Genomic DNA, 19,932 nt, shown 5'->3' on the forward strand with positions numbered 1-19,932 from the left:
AGATGGGGATAAGGGTGTTTCTAAGCCTGAACCTCTCTGTCCTGAGCTGTCCCCATGATTACTCAAGGACAAGGGGAGACAGTTTTGCCCACAGCTATAGAGACACAGAGAACAAAGGGATGACCTTCAGTTTTCTTCAAGCTGGCCCCTGTGAGGGTCTGTGAGCAGCTTCTACTGGAACTCTGTTTGGATTCTGTGTACGTATTTGTAATTTATCTGAAATGTGATGGATAAAGTATTCTCATTTGGGGGCCTAAGTTACTAATTGGCCCTTCAGCTAGGGAAAGGGGGTGGGTGGGTATGCACTCCTGCCAAGGACTCCTAGCCCAGAACTCTGCCTAGAGCAGAGAAGGCTCTTTCTCCTCTTCAAGAGGCTGGCTTGTTCTCAGCCTGAAGAGCCTTGATTTAGGCTATGGCCTCTCTCTCCATAGCCACCCTAAGAGGAAAGGCTACTTCACCTCATTACCTTCAGAGGGCTGGGCTGGGTCAAATGCTGAGTGCGCGGCTGTCCTCATAGGACTCATGTCCCCTCCAACTAGGGCTGGCATCACCACTTTGCCTAGTGGGTCCTGAGGTAGAAGGTGCTGGTTTCTCCAGTTGCCGCAGGAGGCCAACAGGCAGGGCACTTGCCCTTTGCCCTAGTAAACTCTGACCCTGCCAGGGTGCCCACCTAGGACCTTTCCTGAACATGAGTTCCCTCCACTATCATGGTCATAGGTATCCTTCTTCTGGGATTGAAGATCAGGGGTGGGGGGAGAATGTTGCATGTTGTTTTCTGGTGCTTGTTATTATACATTTGAATAAACAGTGCTTCAAGCATTTGCCATGAAGGAGCCAAGAATGTAGCCCTTCTGGGGACCTTTTTCCTCCTCCTCCCCTTGCTTTAAGTTCTTGGACAAATATCAGCACTTCCGCCAAAACATCATTCCGCTCCCCTCCACTCTGCACTCCCAGCGATAGAGTCTGCACGCTGAGGAGCTGTTCCTGGCGGACCCCAGTCTGGCAACATCTCCTCTTCTGGTGGCACCAATTAGTCCAAAGTAACTGAGACTCATTAGTAAATTTAGAGCAAACTCAGAAGGCGAGAGATATTGGCTTCCACAATGCTGTTTCCACTTACTCTCCTACCATCTGTGACCTAGACAGGCTTCCTGTCAGGAGTTGAGGGCCACGTGCTTTGCCCTTTTAACTATAAAGGTTCTTGCTGAACAGACTTGCACCTCTATGCCCCTTCTGACAAACAGTCACAGGCTACATTTACATTCCCTAGAAAAATACACTTGGGCACAATATTATGTTCAATGTCACCAGTTTCCCACTCCCCCTAGGAATCATCCATGGTTCTCAGGTTAAGAATCTCTACCCTCAGAGATTATCCTTGAAGTACTTAAACCTTCCCTGGGTGAAAATGAGACAGTCTGAGCTCTTGAAGTCACAGACCTTGACTTATTTGCCTCCAGTTTGGTTTCCCCTTAGATGAAAGAATGAATATATGTGGTGAGGTGTAAGGGGTTGAGGAGGGAAAAGAGAATTAGTATCTCTTTTCTGATGTGATGGGGTGGGGGGCAGGCTTTTGTCTCTTGATTATGTGAGGGTGGGAGGGAATGTTATCAGCTGAGAAAAGAGAAAGAGGTGGATGATTAAGGTGTTTTCCAGGCCTTAGCAAGGAAAATGACAGATCTGATGAGAAATCTCCTTGTGCCCAGGCTCTGGTAGCAGCCCTGCCAGCAGAGAAAATATTCGTTAGAAAAAGAAGCCAAAGGGATGGATGGAGTCAGGGTCCAGCCAGGGTTTGGGAAGAGGCGGTACAGGGTATCGATCGCAGTGCTCATGAGGAGAGAGACGGAACAGCAGAGATGCTGCAAGCACCAGCAGCCTCGGGGCCACCCCAGTTCCGGGGCTGGCTCTGGCTCGGAGATAGCCTTCTGTCATCCTGACAGGTGATCCCGGTCAGCTCAGCTAGGTCCTCCCAAACCCAGACAACGCCACTTCAACCCTCTGCTCTGCGTCAGGGCAGCGTGGGTTTGCCACACAGGAGGCACAACCCGAGAGTTGAGGACCCTCCCCCCACTCCAACCCCTGTGTCCTTCAGCACATCCTACAGACCCCCTCCCTTTGCCCTTCTGATTCACAGCGCCCACCTCCCTGCACCTACCGCATTCGATCTACGGGGAAGCGAAGTCGCTTCGTGGCCGCCAGCCCGGGAATGGGCGCCAGCCAGCTGGCGGAGGCACGGTTTAAAGGGGCATCTTGGGCAGAGAGAGGTTTGGGACTGGGGTTTGTGTGCAGCGAACTTAAGAGAGTGGGCTGGTAGCACAAAGAATGGGTTCACAACGGTTAGGAGCAGAGGTCCTGGGGCTTTGGTCTCTTTTTCCCCCCCAATTGTGCATTTTGGAGGGGCTCTCTCGTCAAGCTCAGTAGGCAACCTCACCACCTCTAAGCCTACGTTTCCCAGAAGGCTATGCGGCAGGGAGAGTGAGGGGAAGGCAACCAGTGCTGCGCTTGCGCAAAGAGTGAGCTGGAAAGGTGGGAGGGAGAGGGGAGGCGTGCCCGCGGCAGGGATGGGGGGAGGGGGCCGCGCAGCGGCGGCGCCGGGGCGGGCGCGCGTCCGCGGCGGTGATGGCGGTGCGTGAACGCGCGGCGGCAGCAATGGCCGCTCTGGAGCGGCGGGTGCCGAGTCTCGATGACTTCGCGGGACAGAGCTGGAGCTCGTGGGTGGAGCGGGCCGAGCTGCCCGCGGCCGACGGTGAGTGAAGCACCCCTAGAGTCTGAAGACCCCATCACTGTCTCCCCTCCCCCCCTCCGGGCCCCCGCCAACAGAGGGGAGCTGCCGACGGGAGCCGCCGTCCGGCTCCCCGGCCCCCCAAACAAAGGACCCGCCGGGTCCTAGTGCCCGCCCGCTCCTCCACCTTCGCGCCTCCGGGTCCTAGCGCCGGCTCTTCTCCAGCAGCCCACCCTGCCCACCTCTGCCTCTGCCGTTGCCCAGTACCTGCCCCCACATCTGCTTGCTTTTATGTTTCTTCTCGCCTGCTGTCCTCCAGCTTCCGCCCCTTCTGCACCTGCCTCAAGCTTTCCCCATCCGCAACAGTCCTCTCCACGTGTTTCCCACGCACCCCACTTCTGTGCCCCCCTCCCAACCCCCCTTGTTCCTTCGCCTTCTGCCCTACACCTTTTGCTCCTTTTCGGTGTTTGCCTGTCGGCTGCAGTGCCACTAGACCCCCGCCTCCTCCGCATTAGTTCGTCGGTCCATCCATCCATCCATCCTCCCTTCCTTCCTCCTCCGTCCATCCATACATGCCTCCAACCCTCCGTCCTTTCCCGGGCCTCTTGCCCTGCCTCCCGGGCTCTCTCCCTTGACCCCACCTTCTCTAGGCCCCTGAGTGCTTTTGGTGAGCGGGCTGACAGCCCCTTCTCCTGATCTTTGTCTCCTGGGCCCCAGGGGGCATCTGGCCTCGTGGCCTTTGGGGTGACAGCAGGCATCACACCCCTGAAGAAGTTTGCAAGTGAGAAGAGGTGGAGGAGGAGACCACATGGAGCGGTCTCTGATGACACTTGTTCTCCTCTGAGACGTCCAACTCCCAGCTCAGTTCTGTCCATCACTGCATTTTAATGGACTTAAGAGTGGGAGCTGCCCCTTGTTTCTTGCATGCCTAACCCACCACCCCTCATATCTGGAGATTATATAAGACTGTCAGTATTCTTCTCATTCTAGAAAGGTGCACGTCTGTTAGTAGGTGTCAGAAGCAGACCTAAGTGGGAGCCTCAGGCCACCCCAGAACTGCCCCATGCTGGGTGGGCAAGGATGGGGCCATTGTCAGGGTCTGGGTGCATTGAGAACCGGAAATGGAATCAGACGGGTTTGGTGACTCAGAATTGATTTTTTTTCCAAGGGACAGGGAGGGGGCGTAGAGGAGGGAGGGGAGAGGAGTAAGATAGGGGGATGGGGAAAGAGCTACTTTGCACAGCTAAAACGTTTTTGTCATCAACCCAGAAACTGAGGTACAAGGGCAACCCTTGCCCAAACCCCCTCTTAAGAGGAAAAGGGCTTGCATAGCTGATCAAGGGGACTTTGAAGATGCTGAAGGGCCCTAAGACAGCAGTTTCTCTCCTCTGTGGCCATCCTATCAGTGCAGGACCTGAGAAGCTAGGTGTAACTTTGACAATGCCATGGCAACACAGGTGGAACAAAATTGGGGATGGGGACCTAGGAGATTATCTGTTTGGGATGCCACAGAAAAGCAGAAAGGACCTGTCTGAGAAATCTCAAGAAGGGACTCAGGGATCTGTAGTAAAATATGTTAAGGACTGTTTCCCGTTTAAATGGGGAAGCAGGCCCAGAAAAGAGATAATTACCCATAGTCACCCAACTAGTCAGCAGTGGAATCCTGAACTGTACCTTGGAATAAAGGATCCATAAGAAAGGTGGCTGGATCCCTCCTCATGGGGCCAGCTCATTCCAGAGGTAGCAGGTGAAGGAAGAATGGGCACTTGAGAAAGATCCACTGAAAGGTTCTCCAAGTGGTCCTGAGCACCAGGTGCTTGTCGAGTAGTGAGAGCTTCCTCCTGCTTGGCCCCGGGACCTGGTCGGACGGGAGATGGGGCTTCTGGGATGGGAGTGGTCCTTCTGAGCTGTGTTTCTCCTCCAGGGGCTGAGTTGGAGGAGAGTAACAAAAACCTGAAGAAGTTGGATGCCATGACCCTCATTAAAGAAGGTGCGAGTTGACACATGCTGGGGCTGGGGCCCAGGGCAGACAGGACCACCTTCCCTTCCTCCACCACAACCCAGGAGGTGGCTGCCTGAAGCAGCAGGTCTGGGGATTCTCACTTTGTTAGGTCTGAGTCAGCCTGTTCCCCTGGCTCCTGTGACTTATTGAGGGAGATCCTAATCATTGGTGTTTGGTGCCCACTCACCTGAAAGCCCACATTCTTAGGGACTGGTTAGATTGAACTCTGGAAGCTGGAAGCATCCAATATAAAGCTTGTCATATCAGCTGGGAGGGGAAGTATCATCTGAGTGGTGGGTGGGAGTGTTCTCTGATCTTACAGGGAAAATCTGGTGTCCTCAGCTCCAGTGATAAGGGCTTCTGTCATTGCAGACATGTCCATCTTCGGGCACTGCCCTGCCCATGACGACTTCTATTTGGTTGTATGTAACCATTGCAGCCAAGTGGTGAAGCCTCAAGCTTTCCAGAAGCACTGCGGTGAGGGGAGCCCTCGGGAGGAGATAGAGGGGACAGGGGAAGGTGGAACATGGAACTCTGAGGACAGGGCCAATTGGGAGGTCATGTGAGTAATGGAGGGAGGCTTTGGGAATAAGAAGGTGGAGGCGGGGAGCTTCACAGATTGTGGTTGGTTGGGGTTATTGTTTAAGCAACCTTTTAGCATCTGGTGGAGTAAAGTTCTAGTGTCTGGGAAGAGCTAAGAGGTTCAGGAAGCTGATTTCTAGAATTTTGAGTCTTGAAGGCTCAAATTCAAATGGGAAGGAGGCAAATTTAAAATCTAAGCTTTGGAAACCCCAGGTTCTCTATCATGAGTCTGTGAGCAGGGTTAGGAGGTTGGGGAAGGAGACAGTTGATGCCACTCACCTCGATTGCTTTCTCCACCTCCTGGTGACAGAAAGAAGACATGGGCCGCTCAGCAAGCTTTACGCCCGGGCCCCACCCCCACCTCCAGCCCCTGCCAGCTCTCAGAAATGCCATGTAGTGAACGGTCAGGGCCCAGCTTGTAGGGCCCCAGGTTCCAGCAAAACCTCCTCCAGGGAGAAGGGCCAGGGGTCCCGGAGCCGTGGCCACCAGCCTCCAGAGAAGACCCAGAAGGACAACCTCTGGTAAGGAAAGGCTGGAGGCTCCCTGAGACAAGCCCTGACCCTAGCCCAGGGAGGGGTTGGCACACATGGAGGCAGCTGTGGGGCGATGGGCACTGCTCACTGCAGGAGGCGGCCATCTCTCTCTGCAGCTCCCTTCTACTCGCTCCAGGGAATATGGGGTCCCCTTTTCCCATGTTCTGCACCCCTGCAGGAGCCCACCCAAGTTCCAGGGCTGGGAAAGGAGATGGCTCTGGGCTAGAGTCTGGGGCCCAGGCCCAGCCTCCCTACCTCCCAGCCTGCACCCTCTCTCCATGTGTAGCCTTTTCGTGCCTGTGGTGAATCTGGAAAAGATGTCCAGTCTCCCGAAGCCTGATGGACACGGAATCAGGGTGGCTCCGCCCTCTGCTTTCCTCAGCCAGCCGGCTGGCCTCACCAAGGACTCCCCTGGAAAAAACCCCATGGCATCCCCTTCTAAAGAACTTCCTGGCAGAGGGAGCATCGAGATAACCCCCAGCGAGGGCTCCAGTCACCGGGCTGAAGGCAGCCCGTCTGAAAAGGAGCCTGGTGGGGCCAGGCTGCCCCCTAAAACCCACCGGAAGATGGCTCGTGAGTAGTCGTGGTCTTAGGGTCAGGAAGGTAGAGTGGGGACTCCTTTGGACTGCTTTGTCCTTGGGCCTGATGGAGAGGGGGTCAGGAAAGGGTGGGCTTGGCCATCACAGCGTGCCAGGGTACAGGAGCCCCTGGTCATCCCTTGACGTGGACACTCACTTGACCTGCTTGCTCTCTTGGAAGATTCTCTTCAGCCCAGGTCTCCTGATTAAGGCCATGGGAGCCTGTGCCCAAGAAGGTGAAGGTATTTTTCCTCACCTTGGGCTGTTGAACTTTATCTCTTTTCTCGTCTAGATCCAGGGCACCAGAAGCCTCCCATAGCTGGTTTCCCTGGCATCCCAGATGCCTGTAGCTGCTTTTGTTTCCTGGTACATGTTGCCCTGTTTGAGACTTGGGGCCCCCAAAGGAGTGCCGGGGCTGGCATGGGGACGGGATGGTTCTTACACCCAGCAGAGAGCTGCTGTTGCCCAGAGGAGTATCTCTGGAAGGCTGCAGCCCCAGACTTGAGGCCCAGAGGCTCTCCAGCCTTAGGCCCAGCTCTTCCCAGGCCTTTGGCCTGAAGACGCCAGACCCTCCCAGAAATGGCCTTGGGGTTCATGGGAACCGCTTTCCCCACAGGGAAGGAGTGCGACCTCAACAGGCAGTGTGGGGTAATAAATCCAGAGACCAAAAAGATCTGTACCCGCCTGCTGACCTGCAAGGTAACCCCCAGTCCCTCTGCACAGACACGGGCCCTGGGCAGGGAGAGCAAGTGAGATCTCATCCAAGATCCAGCTGAAGGGATGGGGGTTAAGCCCAGACCAGGCAAGGGGAGGGGAGGCTCTCCATACTGGGCCCAAGGTGGGGACAGCGGGCAGGGGGTGGCTTCCAGATCCCCCTCTCCAGAGGAGGGTTCTGGCCCTGTCAGGAAGTGAAACAAGGACACACAGACACACCCACACTCACACGCCCAGTCTCTTCACTTGCCCAGGCCAGAGCACACCGCTGCCCCTTACCTCTGCTCAGCTCCTCCCCACCCTCCCCCCTGCTGTGTTCTAGATCCACTCCGTGCACCAGCGCAGGGAAGTCCAGGGCCGAGCCAAGGACTTTGACGTGCTGGTGGCAGAGCTGAAGGCCAACTCCCGCAAAGGGGAGTCTCCCAAGGAGAAGAGCCCAGGGCGCAAGGAGGCAGCTCTTGAGCGCCCCTCCCAGGAGCCCCCCTCCTCAGTCCAGGTTGTGGCAGCAGTGGCTGCTCCCAGCAGCACCTTCTCTGCTCGTGCCAAGCAGACCTACCCATACTGTGCACTGCCCAGGTACGTCCAGGATCCACCGCCCATCTTACCTGGGGACACTTGGCCCCAGGCCATCAGGAACCCCTTCAGGCCCAGGGGGTGCCCTGGAAGATGCTGCTCACTCCACCCTGAGTGTGTGGGGAGGGGCCCCTGGCGGTGGTGTGGAGGTGGGTGACTCCCTGTTCCTAACCCGGCATACCGCAGTACCCCAGGCACTCTGTAGTGTTCCAACACCGAGGAAAAACCATTTTCCCAGCTGCTTCCAACAGGCCAAAAGTGGTAATTGGGGAGCCGAAAGAGTCAGGGTCCTGGGTGAGGCAGTCCTACTGTGTATTAATTCACTGGCCCCTTCGTGTGCAGAGGCTGCGCTGGAACCTGGGGAGAGCCTGCCTTGCGGAAGGAGACACACATGCATCTCTGCCTGTAACATGGAGGCAGACACGAAACATAGGCTCAGCTCAGATAGGCTCACAGGAATATGTGATGCAAGAAGGGGGTTGAGAAAATTGACTGGGCTGACCAGAGCTGGGTGCGGTTATACTCAGATTTTCTGGAGGAGGCGAATGTGAAGCAGATTTCCCCCCTGAGGAGGCAGGGCCAGGGAAGTGAAGGGGCTGGGGAGAAAACCCCTTGGGAGCTGTGGCCCCTGATCTTTCTGGCTCTTACTCTGTGAGCTCTGTTGTTCCCTCCCTTCCTGTCCTCCTTCCTCTTTGTCTGATCGCCCAGCAGGGTGTCTGCCCTGACTTTTTGAGCTTGGCAGGTTCAGGGACACACCTACCGTGACCCACTCTCATCACATCACCCTCACATCCCCTTTGGCCCTTCCAGGTCCCGGGCCTCCTCTGAGAGTGAGTTGGATGATGAAGGCCCTTGTGGTGGTGATGGGGACCCAGGCCTGTTCCCCTTCCCCCTGCCCCGGGGTGGTGCCCAGGCCTCCAGCGAGGAGAGTGAGGAGGAGGGGACATCTGATGACCTCCACCTACCCACTGACTGCCATTATGCAACCCGGCCCCCTCGGCCGCAGGCGGTAAGGACCTGGGGCAGGGACCTGGGGGTGGGGAGCCAGTCCTCCTGGCCCACAATGTGGGGAGGAGGTCAGATCCTACATGAAGGTGCCCTCCCTGTATTTCAGGCCCCTTTAACCATGTGCCTTCCTTCTGCCTCCAGTTCTGCACCTTTGGGAGCCGGCTGGTGAGTCCAGGATGCTACGTGTTTAGCCGCCGGCTGGACCGGTTCTGCTCGGCACTGAGCTCTATGCTGGAACGGCACCTCAGCTCACACATGTGGAAGTGAGTCTCTCAGCCCCAGAACCTCCCTTCCCAGGCCCCAGGCATACACGGGCTTCAGAACCCCTAATTCGTCACACATACCTGTAGATGTGGCTTGGCTGTTTGCCAGGAAGACCCCAGGTAGGGTGAACAGGAGGTGGGGAAACTTGGCAGCCTGGAGCTGGGCTAAGGCAGGGCCTGAATGGGTCGCCTGGGAGTGAATCTTAACTCTCACCAATCACTCCCAGTACCTTTTGGGTAAGTAGGGATAGGGGATGTCCAGCCTGAGATTTAAAGTGAGGTTTTTAAAGGGTCTGTATATTAGTTCATTCCTGCCTTTCCCTGTGCCTTCTTCCTATCCCTGAGTTCCAGCGTTTCCCAGCAGAGGGCGGCACTGCCAGGGCTCTGTGGGCCATTTCTACGTGGGTGGAAAGACTTGTGTGTTGGTGGGGAGGCCCTCTTGCTTGCTTGGCATCACAGTGGGGCTCTCTTCTTGCTGCAGGAAGATCCCCCCGGCGGCTGAGCCTCCATCCCACCTTGTCAGCTCCCCGCCATCTGCTCCCCTGAGCCCATCCTCTACGGGCAGCTGCCCCCGCCTTCCAGGCCCACCCCCCAGACCTGCCTGCCCAGCCTCCACGCCCCCCACCAAGGACAGCCTTGGCCCTGGCTACCCTGCAGGCTCCCCCAATGTGGCAGCCGCCTGCAGCCAGGCGGAGTGCATGGGTGGGAGCCAGGCTATCACCTCACCACTGCCTGCCAACACACCTTCCCCGTCCTTCAGCAAGCTCCCACCTTCCAAGGCCAGCAAGTCATCCAAAGGCAAGGACGGGCTCGAGGTGGAGGCTCCTTCTCGAAAGCGAAAGTTATCCCCTGGGCCCACCACTTTCAAACGGACCTGCGTCCTGGAGCCCACTGGAAAAGGCAAACCCTCTGGCTGCCGGGGCCTCTCGGCCAAGACTAAAACAGGCCTGGGCATGGGGCTTAATGGGACGGTGGAGCCAAGAGTGAAGCGGGCAGGGCCCCTGGACTGTCGGGGTTCCCCTCATCAGCCCCCCACGCCAGTCAAGGCTTCTCAGCTGGACAACCAGGGAGCGGCTGGACACCCGGCCAAGGCCCTGCCGACCAACTGCCTCTCTGAGGAGGAGGTAGCCAAGAAGCGGAAAAACCTGGCCACTTACTGCCGGCCAGTGAAGGCCAAGCACTGCCAGGCTGGTGCCCCTGCCGACGCGGCCTGCTCTGTGCGCCGCAAGAAGCCGGGTCCAGCCCTGGCCTTTGAGGAGAAGTGTTCTACACTGAAGGTACCAGCCCAGCTCCCTGAAGAGCAGGGGCAGGGAAGGGTCAGGATGGATGAGGTTGGAGTGCACAGGCACCTGACAAAAAGAGGTGCTTAAGTAAACATCTTGCAGGGAAGGGAAGACTGGGGAAGTTGAGAGAGCGTTCCTGGGCCATCTGCTCTAGGGAGAGGTGACCCCGGCTTTTGCTTGGTGGGCCTTCCCCTATCCCCAGCCCTCTCCTTTGGGCTAAGGAGATGTTGCCTCTGCCTCTCCCCCTTCCCCTGCTTGCTTTAATCAAAGGGCCACTTTCTGAATTGGCTGTGGCCCTCACTCCAGGACTTGGAGCTACCTCTGTTCCCCGAAGGAGAGAAAGCTGGACTCCATGAGCTCTGATAAGAAAGGTTTGGGCAGTGGGGTTGAGCTTGGGTCCCTGAGCTGTGGCCTAACACGCTGCGCACAGGCTGGGTGGGCTGGTCTTGTTCCTTGGTTTTGCCTCTGGGCATCAGGGCATGAAAGGGCAGGGACATAACCCAAGGTCCCCGTATGCATGTCTGCCCATCTTATACATATACCCATTGCCAGGTTTTGAGGTGGCAGGCAAGCTCTCCAGGGTTTCTGGTAAAGCCAGCAGCCGGGTTTATTTGCCTCTTCTGATGGGAGCCCTGGAGTAGCATGCTATGAGCTATCCATATGACCTTAGCCAGGAGGAACGCATTGGAGGTGGGAAGGGGAGATGCCCTCCTGGTTTAGGCACTGGCCAGATGCATACCAACACCTTTGGTGCCCATACGAGAGTAGTAAGTTTGACAGCTGCATGGGGCCTGAGTGTGTTTTTGTCACACGTGTGCATGGGTGATCTCCAGGCTGCCTCTGCTGGGCTGGCATTCATCCTCCCCCTTGCCCAGCTTTACTCACAAGACCAGCAGGAGGAAATCAAGCCTTAGCTTTTCTGGCCCACATAGTTTGCTGGATAGGAGGACAGTTAGACCCCCAGCCCGACCCTGTCTCTTGCCTCTTGTCTTCCTACAGTCAAAAGCCCATTAACAAGAAAGTGCCTGCCCACTGCGATGGAGCCGCCAGCACCTCCTCCCCTCCAGATCCGGGCCCCAGGCTGCTGCCGCTTTTTATAACTTTATATTATTTTTTTTAAGAAAAAAAACTCTTTAAAATACCTCAAGACTGTCTCCCTGTTCTGTTGCTGCTAAGAAAATATAAAAACAGAAACGTAGAAAAGGAAGGAAAGAAATGTAACAAAATGAGTGTCCTTACTGTCCCCAGCTGCTCCCCAGGAGGCTGAGATGATAGGCAGTCAGACTCCAGCTCCCGTCACTTGCCTGCAAAAAAAAATCTCTTACACTCGTATATTTTTGTCCTTTTAGTCTGTGGAAATGGCTGGGGGTTGTATCACTGGGGGAGTCTTAGGATGAGGAGGCATGTGGCTCGGAGCGAGCAAGGGGACTACAGTCCCGCTGGGAAAGGAAACTTGATGGGGGAGGGGAGCCACACCTCTGGCTCTACTCTTGGATCTTGGCCTTGAAGGTCTGTGGATGTCCGCCTGTGGTCCTTTTCTGGTCTTCCAGCAATCCTGCTCCTCCGTCCTGTCTCTGAATTTCTGCCTCAGTTTCTTCAGCCCTTTCTGTCTCTTACTAATAGCCTTATTTTCTCAACCACTGGAGCTTGAGTTGGTAATTGCACTCAGGATGTCCCTGATTTCTGTGGGACAGCCTGGTTTTGGTCTTTCTCCATGGCCTGTGGGTTTACCCTTCAGGAAGGGGTACGGCCTCTCCCAGGTAGGCCTCCTTAAGCTGAACCACACCCTTTTTTGGAGGCAGGAAGGGAAAAGGTATCCTCACTTACAGAACTTCCCTTGGTGTGGGAGGCAGCAGCTGTGTGGGAGGCCCTAGCCCCTCAGGTTCGCCTGGCTCCCCAGGGCTGAGCAGATGGTGTGGAGGCGGCAAGGGCTGGGAGTGCCCTAGTTTTTCCATTTGTCTCACTGGGGACAACAGCTACTGTGCAGACAGGGGATACGACTGTTGCACGTCCCTCCTTTGGTCCTCAAACCTGAATTCACCAGGCACAGGGCACTAGTTTTTAGCCTTCTCCTGTCCTTTCCATCTCCTTGCTTTTAGGCAGGGAGGGATCTTATTCCCTTAACAAGACAGAAGAAGAGGTGGCAGGAGAGAGTGGGCAACCAGGGAAATCCAGTATTTCTGGAAAACTGTTCAAAACACTGGTTTCACACTCTTGGTTCAGTATACCAAATCTGTGATTCGGGTGAAATAAGTTGTCGTAAATGTAGTTTCCACAGGCTATTTGAGACATAAGCCCCGTCAGCCCGGGTAGACATAAAGATACACATGAGTTGGGCAGAAGACACACGGTGGGCCCGGAGCTGTCCAGTCGCCTTCTGCCCTCGGGGCTCTCCAGGACGGATGCGCTTTCCCCCAGCCCCCAGAGGGCGCTGTGGACGAACCGCCGCATTGCCGGCGGCGTCCCGGGGAGGAGCCTCTCCCGCAGCCGAGGCCGCCTCCGCGATCGCAAACCCGGAAGACGTGCCCTGGCAGCTGGAAGTGTGGGGCGGCTGGGCACCGCCATGCAGTCCCTGGAGGTAGGTCTGGTTCCCGCTCCACAGAGGGAGCCGAGACTGACCCGGTGGCTGCGGAGAGGCAGTGGGATCTTGGCGCACCTGGTCGCTTTGGGCTTCACCATCTTTCTGACAGTGCTGTCCCGGCCAGGAACGAGTAAGTGTGCAAGGCGGGGCGGGGAAGGGGGCGGAGCCGAGATGCTGGAGGGGCAGCGCTTGGGAGCGCTAAGAGGCGTGGAGTGGGGACCCTAGCTGTGGATGGGCGGACTAGGGAGGGGTAGTAAGGGCGCGGTGGGGCGTGGCCTTGGGGGTGGGGCCTGGAAGGGTGGGGCTTTGGGTGATGGGAGGAGAGGAGGCGACTGAAGTGAATGGAACTCACTAGTTCATCATAAGCAAAGGCCCTCGTGGATGATACAAGTAAAGGAGGGCTGCCAAGGTCTGTTCTAGGACTGGGCTGGTAGCTGCGAGGTGCTGAATGGGGAACGCAGGCCAAAGTGGTATGTTTGCCCTCTTGGTTACTCACCCTAAGGCCCTTTGGCTGCTCCACTTTGCCCGGAGTTCCTGATTACCCATTAGGGTTGGAGACACTCCTCTGACCTTTCCCCTCCAGCCAGACTCTTTGGGCTCCAGCCAGCCACAGGGGTAGAAACAACGGTGCCCAGTCGTCAGTCTGTTCTCTTTGATTCTTAGGTCTTTTCTCCTGGCACCCTGTATTCATGGCCTTGGCGGTGAGTTTGGGCTTCTTTCTGCAGGTGATTGGTTTGGATATGCCCCTAAGGAAGCATCCAGCCTTCAGAAGGCTTAGCCTTTCTGAGGCTCAGAGAGGTGGGGGGAAATGCCCAGGGCCCCATCTTTCCCTGCTACCTGTGAGATCAGGAAACATGGAGGGCTGGGCTGTAGGTAGTCAGGTGGTTTAAGGGGGTGGGAGGACATGGAAGATACCATTTTTTTCTCCATTAGGGCCTGAAAGGAGGAAGTGGAAGGGGTGCAATCCAGTTGCTCCCCACTCCCAAAGTTCAGGAGGAAGTTTAACATTTGCTGTTCCCATTGGTCAAGAAATGAGGGTCATTGTCTGTGGTGGAGGTGGGGGCATGATGTCAGCCTGAATGATGAGACTTCCGCTCTAGCATGGATTCCCAGTTCTGCCCACAAATGCGGACCTGTGTGGCAGGCGGTCCTGGTGGGAGTTCTTTAGCCCCCACCCTCTGTCCTCCTTGTTTGGATGTAGGAGGGCACCTCTTTTTTCTTAGGCCTCCAAGCTGTGTCTGAGGCTCACTGGCCCTCTCCTGTGTTCACAGTTCTGCCTCTGCATGGCTGAGGCCATCCTACTCTTCTCGCCTGAGCACTCCCTGTTCTTCTTCTGCTCCCGAAAGGCCCGGATCCGACTCCATTGGGCGGGGCAGACCCTAGCCATCCTCTGCGCAGCCCTGGGCCTGGGCTTTATCATCTCCAGCAGGACCCGCAGTGAGCTGCCCCACCTGGTGTCCTGGCACAGCTGGGTAGGGGCTCTGACATTGCTGGCCACTAGCGTCCAGGCACTGTGTGGGCTCTGCCTCCTCTGTCCCCGGGCAGCCAGGGTCTCAAGGGTGGCTCGCCTCAAGCTCTACCATCTGACATGTGGACTGGTGATCTACCTAATGGCTACGGTAACAGTGCTCCTGGGTATGCACTCTGTGTGGTTCCAGGCCCAGATCAAAGGTGCAGCCTGGTACCTGTGTCTGGCGCTGCCCCTCTATCCAGCCCTGGTAATCATGCACCAGATCTCCAGCTTCTACTTGCCAAGGAAGAAAATGGAAATGTGAATTCCTCCAAACTGTGAATCAAGATGGGACACTTGACTTGGACTTCAGTGGTTCCTTTGGTGACCTTCAGGGATCTACTTCAGAAGTGGTAGGGTTTTTGTATTTCTTAGCTGGGCTAGGGGCTGCAGAAACCCAAACTGCTGTTGCTGACAGATGACTCAGTGGGCCCAAATGGGGAAACGTACGGGGCGCAAGTGAAAGGTGATGGGGAGCTTGATCCTGAAGCCTCCACTCTTGATGGGAGACAGAAGTGTCGGGTGGTGGTGGTGATGGTACTGGCAGTCATTTCTTGCTTGCATGCCTGGTGAAAAGTTGGATTCCTGTAACTTATGAATGACAGCTATGGCTCTTTGGGTCACTTTGAGAAAGCAGTGTAGTGGAGAGAGCCAATGGGTCTTGTTTATGGGGTGTGGTCCTTGTACACGCTATTGTGGGACCTTATGCGAGTCTCATGTCTCAGGACCTCAGTTTCCTCATCTGTGTAATGAGTGATTGTTTCTAAACAATTTCTCTTAACATTCAGTGTCTGTCAAGTTGATGTCACAGAACACCCTCCCAGGTCTGAACCGTGGGTTGGCCCACTCAGCAGACTCAGAGTGTAATTCTTACATTCATTGTCTCCTTACCCCTCTGGAGGGACAGGTCTGCTCTCGTGGCCTTTCAGGAATCTGTGCCGATTTGGCCCCTGCACCAGGGGACAAGGGGTCAGGCACTGTGGAGAGAAGGGGCCCAGGTGAGGGTCTCCAGAACATCAAGACAGTAAAGGCACTAAAGTCACTTTAAAACTTTTGGAGGAGCAAAAGGGCATTGGCTTAACTAAGCCTCGGCTGGGCTTCTTAGCCCAGCTAAGAACTTCCTTCAGCTCACTTCAGGATCTGGGCTTGAGGGCTGCGAGACATCCATTCTCAGTGGCTAAGTAGTCCTGAACATCTCATGTTTTGTCCTTCTTAGGGCTCAGGTCCTTGCCTGAGCACATAGCTTCGTGGAGCTCTTCCGAAGCTGTTAGAACAAAATAAGAGTCAAGGAAATGGGGCAGGGCTCTTCTGATCTAAGAGAAAACAAAGTGTCTCTGGTTCCCCTTCTCCCCTCGTCAGCTAAGCTTTCCTCAAGTGTCATCTCTTGCCAGCTCTTTGGCCCAGGACGGGGCTGAACTTGGTGCCGGCTGGCAAATGAGGGCTGGGCTCTCTTCCCTGCAGAGACCCCTCCTTGTTCCAAACTGAAAGTATCAGTAGTTCCCCAGACTGCCCTCGGTGATAAGGGCTGGCTGCTAGATTGGTTAACTGTCGTCTGGCTCAGTCGGGGAGCTGGGACCTCCGTAGACCATGGCAAATACTGAAAATGGCTGAGCCAGGAAATTGGTGTTAAGGCTGGTAGAGAGAGCTCAGTGGGAACTCTGGGAGGCCTGGGGTGTAGGGCCTGGAGCTCTAGGTCCCAGGAGCAGGGGTAGATGTTCCTAGATAGCAATATTTTGGATATCTCAGGTCTTTAGAAGATTCAAGACCTCCTTTCTGGGTGGCTCAGAAGCAGGGAGGTTGGTATGATTCAACAGTACAGGAGTGAGAACTGCAGGGGCAGAGGGGTTCTCTGAGCGGACCTCGCTAGGATCCTCCCGGGTCAGGTGTCATCTCCTAGGAGCTCTCCAGACCCTGAGCATCTCAAGGGGGACCCCTGCTATGCAGAGGGTGATTGTTCCTGTCTTTTTCATTGCCCTCTCTCCCCTCTCCAACTCCTCAGTGTGTTCTGAACTTGGGAGAGATGGTTGCTGGGGCTGCATGAAGGAGATTCTCACTGAGGGTCGCTTTGATCAGGGAGCCCATCTCCCCTTGCCCACCACAGTCAGTGCTGGGAGTCTTACTCTGTCTATAGCAGGGTAGGAAGGCTGGGTGGGGTTCACCAGCTTGCTCTGGAAGCCAAGCAGGCAACACCATAAAGCCCGAGCCTGCCTGAGGTGTTGCCTCCTCCCAGGTGGTGCGGGGGCTGGTGAGCGGGCAGGCTGGCTGACAGCCGGCAGTTTGCGTGGGCAGTGCCAGCTGATGTCTATTCCCAGCCCTGGGAGGAAGGGGGAAGTCATTTATATTCCGCAGGAGGAAGGGGTCCCAGCTGTCACTTCTCTGACCGGTAGGCCTCGGGGTTGGGGGGGCAGAGGCACAGGGCAGAGAGGGGGGCACAGGTGGTCTCCTGCTTAGCCAGTCTGATTGCAGTATAGGGAGGAGGTCGCCAGGAGGAGCCCTTCTTCCCAGCTGGCCAGATTGTAGGGGGACTTCCCTCCGCTCCCCTCCTTTCTCCTTCCATCACCACCTGCCCTCACATCCTGGGGCAGCAGCTGGGCAACCATTAGACCTCAGTGCCAGAGCACTCTTCCTCCAGCTGGGATCTCGGGGGCTGACGGCTGCATATGCCTCTTGCTTGTGTGTTTCCTCCTCCCTACACCCTCTATCCCCCCACCTCCCTGTATCTCCCCATCTGGGGTGTTATCTGGGCTCCTCAGGAGTGAGGCAGAGGCCTTGTGGGAGAAGCAAATGGCTGCCCTTTTGCCCTTGTCCCCTAACTAGGGAAAGCTGCTAGTAGCCAGCCTGTTTTGCCTTTTAAAAAAAAAAAGCCAGGGTGTTCAAGTTTTTTTAAATTCTGTGTCATTTGCACAAATTTGCATATCAAGCTCACTAAGTCCTGATTCCGAATATGATTACATTCAAACTCAGCCTTGAGGACATTAGAAATATAGATGCTTTTTGTATCTAAATCCAAATGGTAATAGGATCACCATTCTGGGTTCACATACCACCCCAAAGCCCCCATCTTTCCCATAGCCACCGCTTTCCCACCCCAACACTTCCCCCCGCCCTGCCCCTGGCTGGGGGGTGGTGTTGAATGGCAGGAGCTCTGTCTGGGGAAGTCTCCCAGCCTCACCTTCTTGGCTTTTCAGCTGCATCAAAGGTAGGCTGCTATCTCTTGCCAGCCTGTGCCTCCTCTGTCCGCACCCTCTCACAGCGCAGACTACCTCTCCCCACTCCAACACTGGCCTGTCCCTCCCTTCTCATCGTCCCCACCCTTCCGCCCCTGGGCATGGCTGCCAGTGGGTCTTGTTTTTAAAACCTCACCGTGGGAGATCCAGGCATTCTTCCTGAGCCAGCTGGCTGCTATGCCTAGACCCGTTCGGAGTTAACAATAATCATTAGCTGAACAGTGCTGGGGCTTTTCAGCTCCAGATCTCTAAGCACTTGCAGGCTGAGTCAGCCAGCCCTCACCTTCCCCCTCTTCTTGGGCTGCAGAGGGAGGAGGGGTCAGGAGTCTCACTTCCCAGCCAAGCCTCATCCTTCCTCTGGGAGCGGGCCCTGAGCATCCTCTGAGTAAACTAATAAGGCCTTTTCACCTGACAAAGGTCAAGATGTAGGGAACGTAGTACATGCTCCACTGACACTGGTAGTGGTGGCTGTTGACCTTGAACCTCTAGTACCCCTGCCCTTCCTTCTGTTGACCTGTCTTGGCCTCCAGGGGACACCCCTGACTCCCTCAGCATTTCTGGTGGCCCTCTGCAGGCTTAGGGAGCAGGGAGGCGTCTGGTTCAGTGCTCCCGCTGCCCCTGCGTCTGGTTGGCATAAAGAGCCTACGTATCATGAAGTGAAAAGTGAATCGACCCGGGAGCTAGGAAACCTGCAGTCTGGGTTTACCCAGCTCCTAACACTGGTGTGGCCACAGGCAAATCACTTACTGCTTGACCTATCTCACAGGGATGTTGTGAGCGCTAGATGACAGAATGCTATGTTAACAGGCATTGGGAAGTTCAAAGCATTAAACAGATGTAAACAGGTGGTATTACGTGCTTGTCCTTATCTCTCTTTCACTCAACCTGGCTCTGGGTTTTATGCTTCTTTTAGGGAGGCAATAAACAGTTATGGATAATGATGCTTAGAGGACCCAAGTCTGAGAGGTTGTGTTGCTGGCCATCACTGGAGAACACAGACATTTCCTCCTAGATGGAAGGTCAGGAATGCCACCAAGGCTATGGCTCTAGTGAAGCTTGCCCTGAGTGCTGCCAGCTAGTGCTTTCAAGGCACAGGGCTGATTGCAAATCTGGGAGTCAGTTATCCCCCAGGTCCAGCCTGAAGTTCCTGGAGCTGGTCTTAGTCTGGAGCTCCTGGTCACAAGTCTATCTAAATTTCTCCTACCTAATTCTGCTCTTCTGAGGGAAAGGCGGAGCAGACAATCCAGGAAGGGATTGGACACAGCAATGGACACAACACTGCCACACCAGCCCTCTGGTTTCCCCCATAGCCACAGGCTGCCTCAGGCCCTCACCCAGGCACAGCGTGGAGGTGGGGAGCTGTGAGACACAACCCCTGGCTTGTTCACGGGTTTGTTTCTCCTTCCTTGTTTCAGGCTCTTGGAGTAGGATCACAGCCCCTTCCTCCTCAAAGGACTTTATTGGAATTAAAACACACACGCACATGCACACGCACATACACACGCCATGAAAGCAGTTATGTTTCAATTAGAAGAAGGATACTTTCCATTCCATTGGTCTGAGAACAGCCAGCAGTCTGCCTGGAGTGGACACAGAGAGGCAGGTACCCCAGGAGCGCAGAGGCTTCAGTATTTGTTTTTTAATCTTGGTGGGTTTTATTTTATTTTATTTTTCTCTGTCCTGGGATCCAGGAATGAAACACTAGTCAGGCATTGCAGTCATGGCCTCAGCAAAGCATAGGCACAGAGAAGACACAGCTGAAAGGCAGGAGGATAGTGGCCCAGAACTGCTCTGGATGGTGGTTTGATGTAGACAGTCTCCAGCACTGGGCTAAGCTTAAAGCAGACAGATTTCCTCCATTCCCTCCAGTAAGACCGCCTTCTCCCTACCCACCCACCCACCCAGAAGGCTTGACTAAGTTACCGATGTGCAGGGAATAAGTTCCAGTTTTTAATCTACCTGCTATTAGAATTTCCCAGATTTTTTGAACCTCTGTTAAAAGCAGATTAAGCAGCTACTTCAGGCTAGTCTCTGGTACCAGAGGATTCAACTTTGTCTCATTGAGTATACATGAGAGGCCCCCAGCACCCCTCTCTTTAAAGCAGATTCCCACTTATCTCACAGTGCTTTCTAAGGATGCCCAAGACTGGGCTCGGCCTTTCTGCTTAGGTCCACGCCTAAAGCAAACTACGGCCAAGTGAAGGAGCAGTGGGAGGTGCAGGAAAAGCAGCACAAAGTTCTATCCAGCTACAGTGCTCCCCAACCTGTGTGCATGTTTGTATGGGCGTGCACATGCATACACCCCCCCCCCCCGACTTTGGGGTCAGTGACTCTCACCTTATGTGTGTCAGTGCTG

The 19,932-nt window shown here is 55.4% G+C and overlaps 1 protein-coding gene across 6 annotated transcripts; it reads left to right on the forward strand.

Moving 5' to 3' along the window:
• Nucleotides 1–2,619: 2,619 nt before the first annotated feature.
• Nucleotides 2,620–18,379, forward strand: LOC307190719 (ataxin-7-like protein 2; the record flags this gene model as incomplete). 6 transcript variants are annotated; one of them, XM_079930079.1, is made up of 13 exons in its annotated part: nt 2,620–2,746; nt 4,647–4,712; nt 5,097–5,201; nt 5,617–5,827; nt 6,126–6,412; nt 7,034–7,116; nt 7,454–7,707; nt 8,515–8,713; nt 8,854–8,975; nt 9,457–10,252; nt 12,861–12,969; nt 13,503–13,540; nt 14,111–18,379. In XM_079930079.1, the coding sequence occupies 13 exons, from the start codon at nt 2,620–2,622 to the stop codon at nt 14,612–14,614; spliced, it is 2,901 nt and encodes a 966-aa protein (XP_079786205.1). In that variant the 3' UTR covers nt 14,615–18,379. The 6 variants fall into 6 exon arrangements, with proteins under 6 accessions (XP_079786205.1, XP_079786207.1, XP_079786208.1 ...); XM_079930081.1 differs by lacking the exon at nt 14,111–18,379 and adding an exon at nt 13,773–13,974; XM_079930082.1 differs by lacking the exon at nt 13,503–13,540 and having other exon boundaries at nt 14,111–14,262.
• Between the last annotated feature and the right edge of the window lie 1,553 nt (nt 18,380–19,932).

The sequence above is a fragment of the Stenella coeruleoalba genome (assembly GCF_951394435.1).
Source record: "Stenella coeruleoalba genome assembly, chromosome: 1".
NCBI classification, from domain to species: Eukaryota; Metazoa; Chordata; class Mammalia; order Artiodactyla; family Delphinidae; genus Stenella; species Stenella coeruleoalba.